The 20,776-nt window shown below is 40.5% G+C and overlaps 1 protein-coding gene across 4 annotated transcripts in view; it reads left to right on the top strand.

The window, feature by feature from the left end:
- The window catches only part of ATP8A2 (ATPase phospholipid transporting 8A2), a 326,111-nt gene that overhangs the window by 22,465 nt on the left and 282,870 nt on the right, over positions 1 to 20,776 (top strand). For 2 of the 4 annotated variants that reach the window (XM_064645382.1, XM_064645383.1), the window contains one exon: positions 10,276 to 10,420. In XM_064645382.1, coding sequence (XP_064501452.1) covers positions 10,276 to 10,420 — 145 coding nt within the window. Of the gene's footprint in view, positions 1 to 9,747; positions 9,827 to 10,018; positions 10,108 to 10,275; positions 10,421 to 20,776 lie in introns of those variants that run through there. The other 2 variants (XM_064645384.1, XM_064645385.1) reach the window with 2 other exon arrangements.

Below are 20,776 nucleotides of genomic sequence, written 5' to 3'. Positions count from 1 at the left end.
TTTAGCAGAAGACAACAGATAGCTTTAAATAATAAGCATATAAATGGAAAAACATTTATTTTTCTTGTTTAAATTGGTCGCTTAGAAATCAAGTTCAGCTGTGCTTGCAGCTGATATGCTTAAAGCTGTTGGTAAATTGTTGCAGAGCAGATGCATTACAGAAAGGAAAAAAGCACTTGGGTGTCAGAATGCTAATAGAATTATGATGTGCCAAGGATATTTTTAGCTTCAACCAATATTAATACAGGGAAACAGGCCTCAAAGGTGGGAGGAGAGAAGGCTGTAACTGCTTTCTTCTGAGGATTAGCTGTGACTGTCAGTTGTGCTAAGGAGATTTCTGGTGGCTGTTTTTGAAATATTTCACTAATCACGTAACAGATACACGTACCTGATAGTTATGTTTATGGCCCAAAATGGGATTACTAGTCATGGTTATCCAAGTGTATCTGACAAAAGTACTAGAATTTCAGGATCTTCCTTGAGCAGTGGGATTACAGACAGGAGAGATGCTTTTTTTTGTTTGAAGTGTAAGAGTCCAGTTTAGCTGTAGCTTCTGCCACCTTATGTTCACTTTTTAAAAACTATTTTAACAATCAAATCTAATGCATTGAAGGAACTGCAGTTAATGAGACTGGAAGAAGGGAGTAGAATTACAGTTTTACGTTGTTAAACGGTTTCCGTGTTTTAATTTTTTCCCTTTGTATAGAAAGATTTTTTTTTTGAGCTGAAAATTCAAAATAAACTTAAAGACACAGTTGCTTTTATTTCAGAGGCTGAAAGTGTGTGCAGAATGAGCACGATGTGTTTTTACATGTTTGCCCAATTCATCTGCATTTGCCCTGTTGCCTTGTCCATAAAAATGCTTCTAAGTTATGCTTAATGAGTAGCACTAAATCCAGTACCCTCCACACTGTTTCAAATACTGAAGACTTGTTCAGTGTTTTCTAATGTGTGCATGTGTTTTGAACTTGATTAACAGCTGGTAGGCCATGCTAATCCAGGAATTAAAAAAAAAATAATTTGTGAAAAAAGCAGTGAAATGTTGACATGTGACATTACCTACAGGTGAGCAGAAACGTTGTTCTCCAGAGTCTTAAAACCATATAACCCCAAACATAGCACACAGAAGCAGTGCCTGGTATATTGACTTCTTGCTGAACCAATGCCTCCATTACCTCCTTTAAAGCTGCCTTAGTGCTGCTTCTTGTGGGGCTTGTTCAAGACATATGCTGTTTGTTGGAAAAAAAATTGATGACACATTTCTTTTAGGATGCTTTGGTGTTGTTATAGTATTTGCTAAGTTGTTGGAAACCTGGAGCATATGGAACTCATAGGTAGCTTTCAGAGTTAAATCTGAGTTTGAGAAGTCTGAACAGCTTTAAGAAAACCTATTGCACATGAAGTGTTGGGATTTAAACTTGGGGGTTTCAGTGGCAGCTTGGGAGGTTCCTTGAGCTTACTGGAGCTGCAGTACTTCTTGCCTATTTAAAATTCTGTTGAATTCTGGTGTCAAACAGTAGCTGCTGAAGCTGAGTATTCAACTTTGTGTCAGGCTATTAGATCTAATTCATATGCTGCCTGAAATTTATTTTTTCAGGCCTCAGATGTATCATTGGTTCTTATAAATCAGACAGGTGTTGTGGATACCAAAAAAAACCTGCTTGAAGTCCAAATTATGGTGACAAACTCCTAGCAAATACACAACTGAGTTTGGAGAAGAGAAGGAAAGAGCAGAATAGGAGTGAAGCTTCTAGCAACACCATTTTTGTTCAATGCAATATGGGAACTTAAAACTAACAACAAGCCACTTGTTTTAACTGGTGTCAATTATTAGTGCCCCTAATGTTTTTGTAAACTTAGTCTGGAAGCTGGGGCACAGGAAGAAGGAATTTTCTTTTTCACTTACTAGTGATACAGGTTCAACCTCGGAATTTAGCTGACAGCTGTGGCTATGAAGCTTGAGGCAGAATAAGAATAGATCATGTGCAGTGTTATTAGCTCAGCATTATCAGCAGAAGCTGCTTGTTTTTGACATTAAGTGAGAAGGTACAAAATTACTTGGGAGATGGAGAAGAGCTATTTTAGGCCAAGTGCTATTCCTCTTGTGGTCTCACCAAGGCTGCATGTGAGGATTATTAGAGGGAATAGAAACATCAGACCTTTATTTTGTCATTCCAAGATGCAAAAGAAATGGACGAAGGAGACCTTAACACATACCACAGGCAGCCCTAGGCACCTTTGCTTTCCCCTACCTGAGTATTCTGCCAACTCATTTTTGCTTTGAACAGTGTGACTGTCTGCTGTTCATACAGAGGGAAGTGAATTTTATTGGATGGACCTGCTTCTTATCCCTTGCCTCACTAAGAGTTCTGTCCTGTCTCTTGAAATACGCAATATTTTGCATGACAGTGCCTCTGAATCTTCTCTATATACAGTTTCTGCAAAACTGTAAACCCCTGAGGCTGCTGCTGTTTAGTTCTCTGAAGTGTCTCTAGCATTCTGCTATTAATCTGTTTTGTTTGTGACAACATTTAGCTGCTTCATTCAAATGAACTTGGGCGTATGGATCAACATCCAGGCTCCAGCTGTCTCTGGTATGCAATTCCATTTTCAATTGGAGGCTGCTCCTCAAAACAAGCAGTGTTTTGTGCCTTGAATGTCTTAGAGTTAAGAACTTTCTAGTTAGTAATTTAAGATTATTCAGAAAGACCATTTTCAGTGTTGTCAAACTTAGTTTAAATCTGAGATAAACAGAGCATGCACAAAGCATGTACTATTCCTTTTAGGCTTAACATTAACATTAACAGGGCCAAGCAAATGTTCTCCTGATTTCTTTAGTCTCAACAGTTGCTTTTGTATCAGCTAAGGCTACAAGAAGTTTGTCATAAGCGTGTGCAGTTCTAGTTAAGCGAGAGCTACTGATGCTGTGGGTCTGTTAACACAATTGATCAATCAGCTATGACCTACTGATCCACCTATACTGTGAGTATCTCTGTATCTATTATAACACTGCAGTTCTTCTGTAGTTACATGATACCGGTGAATTGGTCTTCCTTGGACTGACGAGTACATCCAAGTTTTTCTTTTGGCTTAGCTGAGTTCTGTTTTTATAGCAGCAGTCTTTGCAGTGATCCCTGAGGTGCACTGTTAGGTGTTTGCACTGTAGGATATTTAACACTTGTATGTTCCTGAAGGCTGGATTAATGCTTCTCTTAAGCACTGGACACTTGTAAACTGCAATGTAGCAATCCAGGCTTCAAAGTAAGCAAGCCCAAATTAGAAGCCACTCACCTGTCTTGTGTTGTTGACTGACTAAATGAAATTTTCCCCCAGATTGGTCTCAGAGTAGGCTGACAAGTGATCTCTTTCTAACATGACAGCTTCTTTTACAGAGAGAAGCTTGATGGAAGCTCTTTCTGCGTGGCAGCTTCTCTTAGTAGTTACTTACTCTTGCAGGTAACTACTCTTGAGTTTATTAAAACTTGTGAAATCCATGAGCATTATCACATTTGCTAACTTTTCTGCCCATCAATACCCTTCTTAGTCTTGTTAATTTTGATAATATACACACATTGCATAGCTATAAAGAGAAAAAGAGCCAAGTTACAGACCTGTGTCTGTTTAATTTTCTCTGCAATTTCTGTGTTAACTTGATGGATGACAACTTCCTCCTTGCATCCTGGAATCCAGAAAATAAGGTTTGTTTGTCCAGTTGTCTCCTGTTGTGCTTCTGAAGATTCATTTACTCTAATATCCTTTTGGGGCTACTGTCTTCAACTGAGACATCTTCATCCGACTCTTGCTTTGTTTATTGGTCTATATCTTGCACAGAAAATAATTCTGTGAAAATAAATGTACAAAACTGATTTCCTTCTGTGCATTTATAAAAGATCTGCTATAAAGGTATGGATGACTTTCCGTGTTCTGATTTGAACAGGGAAGTTATCTGATAGCTTTAAGATTCCCTGTCCCAAGTTTGATTTGTAGTAGGACTGTCCATAGCAATCTTGAGTTGCTTTAGCTGAACGCAAGTTTTTTTTACTTTAGCTTTAGCTGTTGACAGACACAAATTGAGGTTAACTTTTAAGAATAAATTCTAGTGTGGAGAACTCCAACCTGATATTGTTTTGCTCACTTAGTATCCTCATAGTTTTTCTGGAATATGCAACTGCTTAAAAAAACCCAAACAAAACCAAACCCCTGAAAACCCAAACCAGCAATTACAGGCATTTGGAGAATGAACCCATGAGTTACAGAGTCAGAACTGAGTTCACTTCCACCTTTTCTGTTTTATATTGTCTCTAGTCTGTAAGAAAAACAGTACCTTCCCTGGGACTGTATATAATACTGCTTATGTGTCTTCCTGCAGAGGGGCTTGGTCTGGCTGAGTAGTCACTTAGATATCTGCAATAGCATTTCACATACTAACTGTACTGATTTGTTGTCCACTTTATTAATGTTGCATGGTGGCAAACATTTCAGTTTCTTAGTGTACGAGCCCCATTGTAGGGTTCCTACTGCCTGGAATGACAGATATGAAGGGATAGCTTTTGCATCCAGCATCACAAACGTTTCCTGATGATACTCTGAAGGTTGGGTACATGTGTTCTTGTATATTGTGTATGTTATAGCTAACAGCTGCCTTCTGTCACTATAATTTGTCATGGCCTCCTTGTTATCCTAGACTGAAGCCCTGAATGTTAGTATTCAAGTCTAAAAGACTTTAACTGCTTATGCTTAGCACTCATGTTAACAGAACTGACACCATTATGTTTTTAGGTAACTCTTTCCCATCTAAGCTGATTAGACACTACTAGATCAGAAACTCAGTATTAGTGAAGTCACAACTGAAAATATAAAGTACTTTGCTCCTTTTTCCCAGTCAACTTTTCCATTACTGTGAAAATCTTACACTTCTTACTATCATGTATAAAAGATTGTTTTTAGTAAACAGAAGTTCTGGTTGGCCTCAAACCACAAGGAACTGTCTTGGGAAAGCTGAGGAAAGTTTTATAACTTTGACAAGATTGTTCATATTTTCATGATCAAAGTTAATTGGATACCAAACTTCTTAACTGTACCTGCTGAAAGCTTTAAGTTCCTGAAAGATATGTTTTAATAACATCCATGGTGCTTTTACAGAGAAATGAGAGATGTCTTGCAACGTGGTATTAACTTCCAGGCTGTTGCTATTATGAACCCTGGTTTATTTGCATGTAGGTGATCTAAAGACATCTTACTTTGCAGGACTTATCTATGATGAAGAAAGCATGTTTAAAAGTACTTTTGATAATAGAAGAGCTAGAAAATAAAAGCTCCACTGTGAATTCTTCCACAACTTCCTTTCTTCAGACATGAGTATTGTCAGAATGTTTGCCTACAATTTTACACTATGGAACACTGTAGAAGTTTTCTAAATTCTTAAAAATTAAAGCCATAGCATTGTCCGGTTTTTTCACATGAACTGGTTGTAACTTAAGGTTTAGATATTCCAGTCCTAGTGGGAACAAAGCTTTCCCAGAGGACCTGGTGGCCACGTTCATGCCCTGCATCTTCTGTTGAGAGCATGCTGTGCTCTATCTCTTTGAACTTCTACCTTATGCACTTTTAGATTAACGTTCAAGTGCATTTCTGTTGAACAGTGAAGGCAGATAATGAAATAGTGTAAGAAAGAATGGTTTCAGGTAAAACCAGCTCACTTAGCCAAGCTTCAAAGTCACTGTTCAATATATTAACTTGTTGACAATTCTCAACTGCAGAACTCCTCATTTGGTGTCCTCTTCAATATTCAGTTTGTGACAGGAATCCTGTGAAAAAAATGTTATCCCAAGAAAGTAATGGTGTTACCAAAGCTAGGTGGCTTGTTAAGAACTAACTTTGTATTTCAGTGCAGAGAAAACTTGTCTGCCACTTCCCTAAATATGGCTCTTACCTTCTCAGGTGTTCACTTTGCTAACTCTTTCTTTGAGGCTTAACCTATAACAAAAATGCCATGTGTTCAGTAAATGACAGTTTTGAGGCTTGTGGTGAGGCTCTCTCACTCTGAGGAAAGCAGTCTTTCTTATGTCTCTTTATTCAAAACTTACTACAGTTGGAGGCATGCAGAGGACTCTCTACTTAGACTTGTGATTGTATAAGCTTAGAATTGCAGAGTTCTCACAGTGAGAAAGGACTGCTGGAGACTGAGACCAACTCTGCTCTAGTGGGGGCAGCTTCTTTAGCTCAGTGTCCTTTCTCGTTCTAGATCCTACTCCTGCAAAGAGTGTGCAGAATCAGTATGATGATTCCTGGCTATAAACGCTCTTAATGTTGCTTTAGGTTCTAAATGACACGAAGAAGCCTGTTTGGTGAACTTCTCATGTACAAACTGCTGTCTCTCAGTGGTTCTGCTGTCGTGGTGAGGGGCTTAATTGCTCAATTATCGCTCTTTCTTAGAAATGGAACCTGTGTTAGAGCAATTAAGCACATCACCAAGCTAGAAGTAGTAACTAGCTGGCTAATCTTCTTAAGAGAAAAGTGATAATTTCAGCATGAGTTCTCTTGTGACTTCTGACAGTTGGCAAGCATCCCAAGGAACTCATCTTTAAAAACACTACAGAATTCACAACACTTTATTTATTAATCGTACAGAAGCTATGATTATTACTGAGCAGACATTGAGGAGACAGATACACATGGAAACTGTCATCTTTGCAGGCCTGGTAAGAGTATTAAGCCATAATTCATTGCTTTTCAAGTGATAATAAATGCCATGTGAATTTGTCAGGGCATCAAGTCTGATTTCTCTTATGATGAGAGAAAGCTATAAAATCTCCTTATTTTTGTCAAGCTTTAATCCTATCTTTTTTTAGAAAATAAATTTGTTAAATAGTGTGAACTAAGAGCCTTGAAGAAATGAATGGGCTTTATAAAAGGGAGTTTATAACTCAGGCCTCACTCATTGAACTTTTAAAGCGCAGTGTGACACAGTATTACCTGCACTAAGTGTCCTATGCCTCAGAATTGAAGCAAGGTATATTGGACAACGCTGAAACTCTGCAAGGATCTAAGTAGTTGAGTTACCATCCCTGAAGATGTTCAAAAAACATGTAAAAGTGGTGCTTCAGGACATGGTTTAGTGGTGGACTTGTCAGTGCTGGGTTTATGGTTGGACTTGATGATCCTAAAGGTCTTTTCCAACCTAAACAATTCTATGATACAGCCTTAAGATCGATGTAGTTAAACATCCAAAATTTGATGTAGCTAAGCATGTGAAATGAAGAGGCTGTAAGGGACAACGGTCTACTATTAATATTACTACTAATTAAAGCATGAATAGTTTTATACAAGATAAATTGCATAGCAGAGTTGCAAATCCATGGGTAAATAACAGAAAATATGCAGGTCTTGTGGGAGAGACACCTTTCCAGGGTGGAAAGTTGGTGTGCCCTAAAATGAAGTCAATGAGTCTAATTCCTGTGGATTAGGGAAGTAAACACTACTATGAATAAAAACTCCTGAGACTTCAGTTTTAAGTTCTACCACTGTAGAAGGTGGTCAAGTCTGCTTTATTTATCCATAGCTTTTCTGAAACAAGGAACAGAGGTGAAGTTGCTTTTGCATGGCTGAAGTGATTGTCTGCATGTGGTCAAGTGTCCTTGAAGGGGATGCTTTCTGAAGGTGGTGTAACCCCTGGGACTGCTGCCCACCAGAACCCCCCAGAAGCTCAGAGCTCCTTAACTTTTGTAAGTGGAGGGAAAGGAAAGCATCTACAGCCAGTAGTAAAGGTCACTGTCTGCAGGCTTTTTAGTGTGATCTGCTTAGTAACGGGAGGGAGGTGAAAGGCATTCCTGATGGGCAGGATTACTGGATAATCTTCCAAAATGAGCGTTATTCCACTTAGAGTTGAAGCAGCTGACTTGAGCCACTTTGAGAAACAAAAACCTTTTTGCAGCTGTTTCTACACACTCACAAGTCTGCTTTGAAAATATTTCAGTGCATTCAAAGAGTAAGGCAAATTTTCCTTGCAGTACCTGTCTTGGAGAAAGTAGCCAAGAGCATAGTGTGTTAAATAAACCTAAATAAACTCTGAACTTTATCAGCTGTATTGACTCAGTTAATCCTTAAAGTTGTGGGACAGCTTCATAATACTTTGTGGAGAGGAGAACTAGTCATCAGGATAACTTCAAGCATCAGAGGGATATATGAAAAACAAAACAAATAAGGTCTTTGGAAAAAACCAGCAATTTTTACAGCATGTTTTTCTAGAATAATTGTGCTTCTGTTTTGGAGCCTGACTAGGAAAACAGATGAAAGCTTCCTTGCACTTAATGCTCTTAAGAGTGTTGTTTGATCTCCTTTGCAGTTACGCAACATGGAATCAATGGGAAAGGACAACAAGTATCCAGTAGTGCTTTTAGTTCTGTTTTTTTTGAAGGGGAGAATACTCAGCAAGGTTGAGCTGTTGTGGCAAGCTTCTTTAGGCTGAATAACCTAATATAGTATCATAATGGCATTGCCTTGCATAGTGTATAGTCTTCATATTTCACTTTCTGAATTTATGTCCTTTTTCACAATATAAAAATGATCCGGTTGGCATATTTTTGCTCTCTGAATTAGTTTCAACTGAAATGAGTTATCAATTAATTAGCCTCATACTTACAAGTCAGCTTAATGTCTCCGAAGTATGAATTCACAGTGTGCAACGCTTGCCTTTGGCAAGTTGAAAGCAAATCAGTGTGTTAATTACATTACCTTTATTGGCCGGCTACTAGCACCACAAAGTTTGTGTGCTTGACTGTATCCTACTATGAATGGGTAACGTTGCCCTCCAGTGGCTGACAGCTAGAGGAGATATAGAGCATTGTTTGCACTAGCAATAAAGAATCAATCACTGAGAAAGTCTGGGATGAGTAAGGTGTTAGCTTAGAACTATATTGTGTTTAAATGGGACAAGTTTTCACACAGTACTAGTACTTAAGTGCTCAATATATTAAGGCTGTGTAAGATGGAAGGTTTTCTCTCAAGCTTTAGTTAAGGAGGACGTAATTTCAGGGAGCTCTCCTATTCATTGCAAGAGTCCTTTTTAGCCGCTGTCTGATCAGATCAGCTTCTTTTGCAGTATGATTTTGAATTTATACAGAAATCAGAAATAGATTTGGCTTTACAGCAGTTGCTTCTAAATGTTAACCTTTGAATGAACTTTTCAAATAACCCTAACATAACACCTTTAATAGATTATTACAAAACAAGTAGTCTTATTCTTCTCTAGACCCACCTCTGCTAACTTGTAAATCTATGGCTTATTGAATAAACTGATATTCTTATCTAATATATTTACAGCTCAAGTAAGTCAAACTATCTCCGTGACTTAGAATGGAAGGGGAAAGCAATAAACCTGTCTCCACAACGTTGCTAATGTTTTGAGGCTTGACAGAGGAAATAGCTGGCTCCTTTCCCTCATGTTTTCCCATTCCTTTAATGCAAAGCTAAACAATGCTTATAGAACTCAATTCACTCCAGAGCAGCTGGAGATGACAATAAGCTGAAGAAGCCTCAAGTCGAAGCTTTGAAATTGTAAGTGTAAAGCAAGACAGTCTTTTTCTCATTTCAGTCTAAAACTGAGTCTTGTCTTTGAGTACGGACTCCCAAGCCAGCCCCGGCCGTGGCCACCCCGTAGGGTGCGGGCGGAAGGCCGCTCGGTCCCGCCGCGGGGGCCTGGGCGAGGTCTGGCGGGGATGATGCGCCGCTCCCTGAGCGCGGTTCCGGGCTCGGCCGCCCGGGATGCGCTGCCCGCGGGCAGGCAGCGCCAAGGAGCGGAACGGACCGGGAGCCCCGCGGCGGTGCGGTGGGTGCTGGCTGCCCCATCCCCCCCCGCTTCCCCTTCGCCGGAGCCTACAAGGCTGGAAGGCGGGGGATACCGGCCGCGGGAGAGCCACCGGCCGACTCCCGGCGGGAGCGGGGCTGGCGCCGGCCCAGGCGGGCGCGGGGGCGGTGCTGCCGGGGCGGGGCGCGGCCCATCCCCGCGGGGCGGGGGGCGCGGGCCCCGGGCTGTCCCCGCCGCCGGCTCCCTGCGACGGCCACGCTGCCCCCTCCCTGCCCGGCCATTATTTACCAGCCGCCGCCGTGGTAAACACCGGGCAGGGCGCGCTCGCCGCCGCTCACCGCCCACCCGCGGCCCTTCCCCGCGGCGCCGTGCGGCCCCGCCGGCCGCGGTCCCCGCCTCGAGAGCTGCCGGCCCGGCCCCGGTAGGTGCGGCTCCTCGCTGACCGCCTCCTCTCCGCGCTCTCCCTGCAGGACCGGTCTGTTCAACATCGGGCTATAAGAAGGCGGATGATGAGATGTCCGGAGCCACGTCCGCGGCGGATCTGGACGAGGCACCAGCCCGCACCATTTACTTGAACCAGCCCCAGCAGAGCAAGTTCCGCGACAACTGGGTCAGGTACGGAGCGGTCCCCGCTTCTCCCTTTCCAGGCGGCAACCCGCACACCCCGCAGCCGTGGGCAGGGAGGGCTCTGGTCCCTCTCCCTCTCCTCCGGACCCTGCCCACACCAGGTTTCAGCACAGTAAAATGTGTCTCTGCCGAAGCTGGCGGGTTTGTTTGGTACGGGGGGCACCAGGGTCTTGCCACCGCACGAGGGAATCCAGCGGCAGCAAGGGAGTGAGGTGCTGGAGTTAACGGTAGTGAGAGTGGGGAGCTGATGGAACTGCATGGGTAAGATACATGAAAAGATCTGCACTTAAGGAAAACCACTGAATTTCGGAATAGCAGGACTTGCTCAAGTATTCCTGTATGCAAGGGCTAACCCGTGGAAATTTAGTGGGAGTTTTGGATAGAATCCACTGTGTAAACTCCATAAAGTGTTCTCTTAAAAAGTTGCATTCAGTTGAAAAAACAAGTAGACTAAGCATAAAAAAAAATTGTATAGAATAGCAAGGAAGAAAAGAAAAATATGTCTAACAGGATGAGGATGTAGTTTCTGTAGTCAGTCTGGCATCCCCGTGCATGAAAGGCTGTAGTCCACTTGTGTTCTTCAATTGAAGACCAGAGGTAATTTTCTTTGGTGTTTGGAGTCTTTCATTGTAGGTGTGTGTGTTTAAGACTTCTAGTGGTATGGTTAATGCCATGTTACTGCAGTTTGGAAACACAAATAACATGCACTGAAACATGGAGTATGAAGATGTGTAAAATCAGCAAGTTGTGGTGGCTGTGCTCGCCACACTTGCCTGGGGTTAGCTGGATTAGCTAGATGAACAGATGGCTCCCGCCATGAATAAGGAGGAGTGTTATTTATCATCTGTTTGTTAGTGCAGATGTTTGGGTTATTGTTCATAGGACAGTTTACACAATGAGTGCCTTTTTGAAAAGAGAAATTTTATATCCTGCTGAAGTGATGATTTCCATTAACTGTTCTGTTGTGTGCATTATCAAGGATAATTCTAAGAATATTCTCTGGATGCTTGTGTTCTGGCCAGCACAGCAACTTATTTATACTTAGTTTTCTCATCAACTTTGACTTGCTGTATAGTCTTCTGGGAAAGCCTATGGTTTAGGAGCAGTTAAAATGACAGATTTTCTTAGTGTCTTCCTTATCCTACATAGGTAGCAATACTGGATGTCGAACGTTTTCTTTCACTGCGTTATTTTCACTTCACTAATTCAGAAATTACTTTGACCATTTCTTGCGGATAGACTACTTGTGCTTTTCCTGACTTAGAGAGGGGGAAAAGCAGGGAATAGAGGGTTGACAGAATCTGTAGTTTAGGTTTTCCAGAAGGGATTCTGTTCTGATCTGGTTAAATCTTATGGAAAAAGTAGCATGTGACTGTGCTACCAAGAACTTCTTCCTGACAGTGCTATTACCAAAGATCAGTTGTGCCTTACTTGCTGTCTGGAAGCCATCCCCTGATAGCTGCGCAAGCTTCTCAATACCTTTTTGCATCTTTGCTTCATGAGAGGCATTCTGAGTCATGAGGACTATTTGTGTGTGAGGGATAGGACAAAATACAGGTACTGTAGTGGCAAAGTAGACATGTCTTCATTACCTGATTAGGAATCTTAGCTCCTTAGAGTCACTTGGAAATCAAGTTAATTTTATAATAATTTGCTGCTGCTTAGTAAGAAAGCTTTGATCTGACTTCTGAAAGGGTGACAGGCACTGCCTGTGCTTCTTCCATCCTCTGGATTAGCTTTCTTCCCTCAGCCCAGTGGGACTGAAGGCAAAGGTGACTTGAGCTGGTAATATCTGAGTAAGGGGGCCTTGTGTGGAGTATGAATGGTTGTTTATTTACTCACCTAAATATATTGGAGTTGCTCTTGAGGAGCTGCAGTTCTGTATTGCCTTCAGACTTTCTTACTGTGTTCAGCTTCAGAAAACTCATTCAGCACTGGATTTCTCTGGACTGTTGGATTTGCAGATGTATTGTCTCCATAGGAAGCATTAGTGTACCACAGAACAAGGTGCTGTGTAAGCAGGTAAACACCTCTGTGTGAAGGCTTGTGGTAAATTAAACTGAAGAAGAGGATAAAACAGCTTGTTTTAAATCATGTGAGTTGTGACTGTCATATTTTTGGTAGTCATCTTGTATTCTCTGAATAACAGTGGGAATTTGTGAGCTTTCATAGAAAGTTTTCCAAATTAAGGATAGTGTGAAATAGCTTGCTCAAAACAAAGCAAAATACAACAAGCAATGGAGGTGCAGACTGTGAAGTAGGGTAGGTTAGTGATATGGCTTTTTGTGTAAGATGTTTAGAACATCTTGAGCTTCTGAACTTTTGGGTAGAGACGCACTGTTAAAAGTGAATTCCAGTGTTTGTGGGAGTAAAAAGACAGTGATAAATACCAATATTTTTTAATTTTGGACAAGAAATATGGATAATTCCCTAATACCATTTCTAAATAGTATATGGTGATATTGCAGAAGTTAAGTGGATGGCAAGATGGCATTAACACTTCCAGAAGTCTTGAAGTGTGAGGATGTAGAAGGAAGAAGCCTTTTCTCTTACCCAGGTTTTCTGGCATAAATGAGATTATGAGGACTTGTAGAGAAATGACTAATTCTTTTTGTGTTCTTGGAACTTTGTCATGATCTACTTCAAAACATAGTGCTGTGTGTTGTAGGCTGGATTTAGCTTGGCCACTGACATGCACATGTATATGGCTGTCAATGTTCTTTATTATACTGCAGCAGCACTTCTCCCTTCTGTAGGAACACCTTTTCTGCCTGCATCAGAAGCTTTCAACCCTGCTGTGTTCAGTTTGGAAAAACTCTGTGTATGTGTTACTCTTTAGACCTTTTAATAAAAAGTAACTTATGTTCTGTTTTCAGCTGAAGCATTTTAGAAGCTTTGAAATATGTAAAAAATTGAACAAATGTCATGGCTTTGTCCAGTGCAGCTGTGCTTGTGGTATTAAGTATGTTTTTATGAAAGGTAACTAGTACTTATTTTAACATGTTCAATTTACATAACTTACTTCTGTCTGTTTAATCAGAGCATTTCTGTACTTCAAGTTCAGTGAGAAATGAAACATTTATGTTGGGAAAATTCCCAGACATTCTGCACACAGCTCTGTGCCACTTACTGTGACACTTGTGTTCTGGAGCAATCCCTATGCTTACTGAAGCCCTACGTCCTGGGACGTCACCTGCTGATGGAAAGTAGGGAGTAAGTTTTTTGTTGTCCTTTGTTTCTTGCAATGACCTCTGCCTTTGCTTTATTAAACTGCCTTTATCTTGACACATGAGTTTTTTCCGTCTTATTTTCTCCACTTGGCCTGCTGAGGAGAGGAGTGATAGAATAAATCAGGGAGCACCAAGTGTCAAGCCAAGGTCAACCCACCACAAGTTCAGAAACAAGCTTCCCTATTGCCTTGTAAAACCAGAGGAGTACAGGTGGGGTGTGATGATAGGGGCTTGAATGCTGTGTCAATACTTCTGAAATCCCCGAAGAAATGGCATGAATACTTTTCCAAATGTATATTTGGTGAAGATTGGATATTTTACTTAAAGTGAGAATGTTCCATAAATTTTGCTTTCATGTAAATACAGTTCCTGGATGTTGTGTAGTAGTACAAGAATCTACTCTGACATCAGTGGCTTGTACTGAATGAATAACAGTACTGAAACTTTCTTCTAGTGCATGCAGTAAAAATCTGGTTAAGTGATTTGAGCCTCTCACTTGTTGCGTATGTTAATACTGATGGAAAAGAAGTTAGACTTCTGGTTTATTGATCCAGGAAGAACAAGTGTGCTGAGATAACTTTAAGAACATTGGAAATTGTCTCTGAATTTTCTAAGTACATTGGAGTTGCTCTTGTAAATGTTGCTCTAGGTGATATTCTTCTGCTCCAGGCCTGGTAGTGCATCCTGGTGCAAATCCGATTTGCATCTGAATCAGGACTCCAGCCTCAGTTTGTGACTTGAGTGAGGGGTTGAGGCAGGGCAGCAGTCAGGAAGGGCAAAATTTGACTTGTTTTTAGTGGATCTTGAATCTAAAAGACTTGTTTGAAAGCTTCTTACCTAAACAGAATTTTGTGGCTTGATCTGTTAGGGAGGTCCCAAAAGTTGCATTCTGATATCCTGAAAATTCTCAGTTCAGAAATTTTCTTCCATACAGGCAAAAGTTAAATTTTGTTTAAACAGGTAATGATCAAAAAGCCTTTGGTGTTTACTTTTAAATTTGATGGGATCTTAAGACTCAAGTAAACAGGTGAGAAAAAATTTCTTGTCTCATAAGGCAGAAGCACTTCCACTGGGGAATTTAGCACTGAAGACTGTACCAAGACTTCTAGTAGCATCACAAGTCCTGTATAAAACAGTCTTCTGTTTATGTGTAATCCCAGACTGTCCCATCCATGTCTGCAGGAAGCTTGCTTGTGACAAAACTGTAGACACAATCTATATTCTTCCTTTATTCCATGTGTTGCATTAAATGAAGAAAAGTGCATTGCTTTATTGACTTCTGAATAGGTACTGTAGAAGCCACTTGTGATTCAGAAGCATTAATGCTTTTTGAATATGTGGGGAGGTTCTCACTGTGCTTAATGAGTCCCTGCTGCTGAAATACGAGTCGCTGGTATCACTAGCCAATTAGTATTGACCCTTGTAACCTGAATAGCATTCACTATGATCTGTGGTTGAAAATGTGGATGCTAGTCCACATTTGTCTGCACTACCTGAATTTATTTGCACTTAGTGTGCACTTAGTATTTGCACAGTGTGTTCATCTTGCACTAAAATGTACCTGTGCTCTTTAGGTAAAACTGCCCCCACTTCTATTTATTCTTGGTAGAGTTCAGGCCCCGGCCGTTTGTGTTACTGTGTTTGTATTACATTTGGAAATCTCTTCTGTTGTCATGTGAACAGACTGCTTACCTGACTGCAGAACAGCATTTTGAAATTCTTCAAAGAAGGGATGTATTATTGTATTCTGAATGGTACAAGTCTAGTCATGTGTTAAAATAATCCTCTAACTCTTTTCAATGCTAGGTAGATACTGTTCTTAACTGAAAAAAACCCCAAACAAACCACCAGTGTTACATACTCTTGTAAATAAGCAAAAACTTGTTTCTTGCAGTGCAGCTGTTGCTGATACTGCAGTCTGGACTACAGCTATAGAATGATTCTTTTAGCCATTAAAACTCACTAAAAGTAATTGGTATTGTACGCCTGTTGTGTTTCTGAATTGTATTGATATATTTGAAGTTGCTGCATTTTTGATCTTAGTGGGCTATGCCTATGACCTGAACCCCTTGACAGTTAAATTGTTGAATTTTGCATAGATGAAATGTCTGGATGAAAAAAACCTCAGATATGGGAGTTCTAGTGCCCTTCCACCTGCTGCATGCTGAGCTCTCTGGTCTCTTGAAATTGTTTTGGATTTTTTTGGCATGATAAAGTTCATAAATCAGCAGTAGCAACACAGCAGGGGATTTAAACTGGGTACCCTTCTTCCTCTTCTTAGATAAAGTCACCATTTAAGTGACTTTCAGACTCTGGAGCCAAAACTTAAATGGAGTCTGACTTAATACAAACAAAACTGTTTTCCCACGTATTTGTTGACTAAATACTGGCCCGTATTCAGTAGTGAGTTTTTTCTTCTGTGACTCTGCTTTTTTAATGTATTCCTCCACTGTTGGTGATCTCCGTCCAGAGAAATAGGTGAACAAGAAGAAACTAAATGTTTTTGGTGATTGTCTGTGAGGTTTGAATAAGGGTGGAGTCAAAGCAGGTGTGTTTCAGGACTTAGAGGTGGCAAGTATAATAAATCACAGTTAGTCGAGTCTGTGCTACGGACTTCACTGACTACTAGTAGTCTGCAGAGAAAGGTAGGAAAGCAAGACATTCTCTTAAGTGTATCTAAATAGAGCTTAAGGACTGTAATAACTGCATTCCACTTAGTTTCTCTGGATTGTAAAGATAATCACATTTCTCTCAGGACTGACTAAATATTAATCTCTTCTACCAGCCCTCTGCTTGTCACTAAAATAAAAGCTCCTTAAGTTGTGGTGTTAAAAAATGGCTTTAAAACCTGAAGTTAGCACTGGCTTTTAGTCAGTCAGCTTATGTGACTTGTTTGATACTTTTTTCAGTCATCTTCACACGTTGATGCTGTGTGTTTCAGTGAAGGCTATCTTCTGTTTGCATAGTAACTAAATGTGATACTGAACTGACTTTATTAGACAGTAGTATTTCGAGGTTAACTGTTCTGGTCAGCTCTATTTTTATTGAGTTCTATTTGCCAGCAGGGCTACTGAAAAGCAAGGGTGTATTTCTGTAGTGATGACCTGACAAGTATGCTGAAAGCCTTCAGAGCTTTTGGTACTGTTTCTAAACAGTCTTCCTTTAATGTATTTGTTACTGAAAAATAGCCAGGAATCTGGTCCCATTTCTGTAGGGATTTCATGACTAGAGAATAAATGGAAAGGCCTTTTCTATTTGCATGCCTTAGGAAAAGTCTCCAGGGTACAGGATTTGGAAGCAAAAGTGCTACTGCTTCTATTAAATGTGACCACGCAGTCATGGTTTCTAGGTTAAACTGAGTGTAAGCAGTTATGGTAGTGCCTGCTCTATATTAAAGCTGCCATGAGCATTATTGTAGGAGGCTTTTCTAGTGGAAGTAGTACTTGGGTGACAGCAATTACATTGGTTATTGCAGTGACAGTGCTGTGCTTTGCATTGTTAGCTAGAAAGGTGTTGATAACACACCAGTATTTTGGCTACTGCTGAGCAGTATAGGCATAGCCACCAGCACAGTCTCTCAACGTTCCTTCCTTCCCCCTGGGAAGGATCCTGGGAGGGGACACAAGTAGGCCAGCTGACCCAAACTAATCAAAGGGATATTCCATACCATATGATGTCAGCTCAGGTATAAAAGATAAGGAAAGGAGGAGGAAGGGAGGGGACATTGATTGCTTGCAGTGTCTGCCTCCCAAGAAGCTGCTATGCATGCTGAAGCCCTGCTTCCCAGGAAGTGGTCAGACATTGCTGCTGATGAGAAGAATAGAATAAACCTTGTGATTTTCCTCTTTGCTTGTGCACATGCAAACTTTTGCTTTTGCTTTAGTAAACTGCCTTACCTTAACCCATGAGTGTTTTCCATCCTATTCTCTCTCCCCTGTCCAGCTGGGAAGGGGAGTGATAGAGCGGCTTGGTGGGCACCTGGTGTCCAGCCAACATCAACCCATCACAACAATACATGAACTTCTCTATATAAGATGTCTTAGCAATTATGGAGAAACTGTAGGGGAGTGCAGGGAAAGATGGAAACAAAACAGGCACTTGGTTTATGGACAGTGGTCATTCCAGAGCTGGATGACAGATACTCTGATGTGTACTCTAAAGAACTCTTGGTTCTTTGTCTTGCTCTGTCAAGCTTTAAGCAATATGTCTTGTAGTATTCAAGTAGTCGCGCTTTTTACTGTGCTAGAGCAAGTTTTGCTCCTTTCACACTCCTCTGTTCTGACCCAAGCTCAGAGTCTGTCTGAAATTGTCTGGAGTACTGAAGCACCGCATACCCTTTTCTTAGCTGATAGAAGTGTACAGGCTATAAACAGAGCAGTGAAACCTCTGCTGGCTGGAGTCTTCCTCTGTAGGAACTATAGGCTTGAGGATTCATCTGACAAAACCCTTCAATTGAATTGGGGGCTGCATTGGTTCAGGCAGAAATTGCTGCCTGTTATAAAAACTGACACTGGTTTTTTAGGACCTTATTTCCAGTCAACGAATAATCACTTAATAGGCATATCATAATTGCTTCTTATAAGCCTTCATGATATTTTCTTTGGGAAATTTGTAAACAGTTGATTTTTATGTCTCTTTAGCAAATTTCTTTATGAAAATATACCACTTTCTGTATGGGCAAGGAGGTAGATGACCTTTCACTGTCAGGCACATGTAAAGGGCTTTGATCATAGCACTTGGATTTAGAGCAACCTCCTCAGTATTCTGCATGGCAGCATTGTTTGTTGGTGAGATGTTCCTATGAATGGGCTTTCTCTATACTCAGAGTAGTAACTGAATGTTGTTTTTTCTGTTAATATCACTTGAAATGTGTAAAGCTTGCTGCTATGCCTCCTGCAGCAATGGTGACTACCTGGAGGTAGCTTGTGTCACACTGCTTCTGAGACTTGTAGCAGAACCTCAGATGCTGATGTCAGACTTGCTATTAAGTGTCATGTGCCTGGCAGGACCTTGGCATGCCCACAGCATTGCACTGAAGACAGTGTTTGAGCTCTTAATTCAAGCAGATCGTCTTGGATTTTTTGGGTGTTGGGTTGTTTTTTTTTTTCTTCCTCCTCTGTTACGGGGCATCTGATCTTTTGTACGTATTAATGGAAACAAAGCCTGTTTGGTGAGAGAAGAGTTCAAGTCTGTAACATGCACTTTAGTTACCCAGCCCCTTTGCTGTGGTTCAGGTGTCTGTGCCAGGCTTTCTTAGTAAGTGTTTCTGCAAATTGTATTAAAACCACCAACACCAAGCAGTATTCATTCTTAAGCTCTGGAGAGTATTTCAAGTGTGTGAACTGTGGCATGAGTAGCTATGGGTGAATACTGCCTAGGAAAAGTTTGCTGTACTTATCACCCCTGGAAATGGGACCACATGTGTCTCAAGGAGGTTCTGTTTTCTTAATCATGATTATCCTGAAGGTGAAATTCATCTCAAGAGTTGTCATTCTAAAGGAAGGGTTGGAAGTGCTTTAGATGGCTGACTGTGGAAATGCAGAGCTGTGTTCAGCTGCACATTGCCAGCACACATATGTGTCTCAAGGACATAACTGCTCTGCTTCGATTACTGACAAACTTTTCCTCTTCAGGGATTATTCAATAAAGTAAAACTTGACTTTATAAAATGATTTTGAGACACAGGGAAAATGGCAACAGCGGAAGTGATTGTGCAAAAATTGCATATGAAAGAATGGAGGAAGTATGCTGGAAAACTACTACTGAGTTCTCAGTGCACTTTTTGCTGCTTTTCTTTTGAGTGTTATTAAAATAACTAAGTAATACTTAAGTAATATGGTAGTAGGTTTAAGTATGTGAATGACACCAACGTTTTCCAAATTTTATAGTGATTACTTTGAGAAAAATCTCTGTGCTGGCCTAAAAAGAGAGTGGGGCCAGACTCTTTCAGCTGTACTCATGTGTATCCAAACTCATTTGTTTAACAGGATTTGGTACTGTTTCTTCCAACTTGCTCAGTGGTATAACTTGAAGGTTGACTTACACAAATTAGGTTGCAGGTAGAGAGGAGATGTCTCTTCTAATGTTTGCACACCTGTTTAAATGTTAAATTTGTTTGGTTAAGCAAGGTTTGCATAGTTAACAGCTGTTGCTTCAGGAAACACCAGTTTGTTGTTTGGTTTCCTCCATTGTTCCCCTCACCCTCCCTGCCACAGCCTGTTCTGTGAACTGCAGACCTCCTATTCTTGGATTTGGGTACCAGCCACTTTGAAAACAAGATGGCTCTAATTGGGGCTAGCCTGTGCAGATATTTATCTTTAGTGACCAAAACTCTGGTATGAGTGAGCTGATTGATTTTTTATTTTTTTTTTTTTTTTTTTTTTAGCTATTCACCTGTAGATTTTAATTTTTCTGAGCTTTGATTATTCTGAAGTCATCTACAATGCATCTATCTGTTGGGAGGGAGCACAAAGCTTTTTTATATTATTTTTAAGAATTGTATTTGTCCTTTTAAGTACTGTTCTTCAGAGCCAAATCAATTGAATGCTCCTACCCAGCTTAGACTATTAGCTTTTGGTAGGAAGTTTTCTTTTTGAATAATATGTACCTGCTTTTTATACATACACATGGTTACTGTATGGTAACAGGGGAATGTACCCATCTGTAATTACAGTGGTATATATTTTCTGTACTCATCTGTCGTGTTACTTAAGCAACAGAAAACATAGAGTGACTTAGGATGTACAAAACTTTAAAAAGAGCCTTATTGTGTTGGCATTAACACAACTGTTAGAGTAAGAATTGTGTTTGGACCAGCTAACCGTGAAGTTGGTAAGTGGTAGAATGTTCTTAATAAATGTTGCAGCTTGGTTGCAGTCAGAAAAATTTTTCCTTTAGTTTAGTCACAGCAATTGGATATCCAGAGGAATACTCTTCTGATATAATATCTGCCAATGCTTGATTTTTTTCATTAGTCCTGCTTGGGCTGTTCACTTTTAGGTCTAAACTGTTAACTTGATTAACCCATATTTTTAAGTCACAAGGTAATTCTGAGATGTGTTTAATTATGTCCTGTATTAAAGGAAGGTTATTACACATGAGACAAAAAATACTT

This window comes from Pseudopipra pipra, chromosome 2, assembly GCF_036250125.1.
Source record: "Pseudopipra pipra isolate bDixPip1 chromosome 2, bDixPip1.hap1, whole genome shotgun sequence".
Taxonomy (NCBI): domain Eukaryota; kingdom Metazoa; phylum Chordata; class Aves; order Passeriformes; family Pipridae; genus Pseudopipra; species Pseudopipra pipra.
This window is presented reverse-complemented; position numbering and strand designations above follow the sequence as displayed.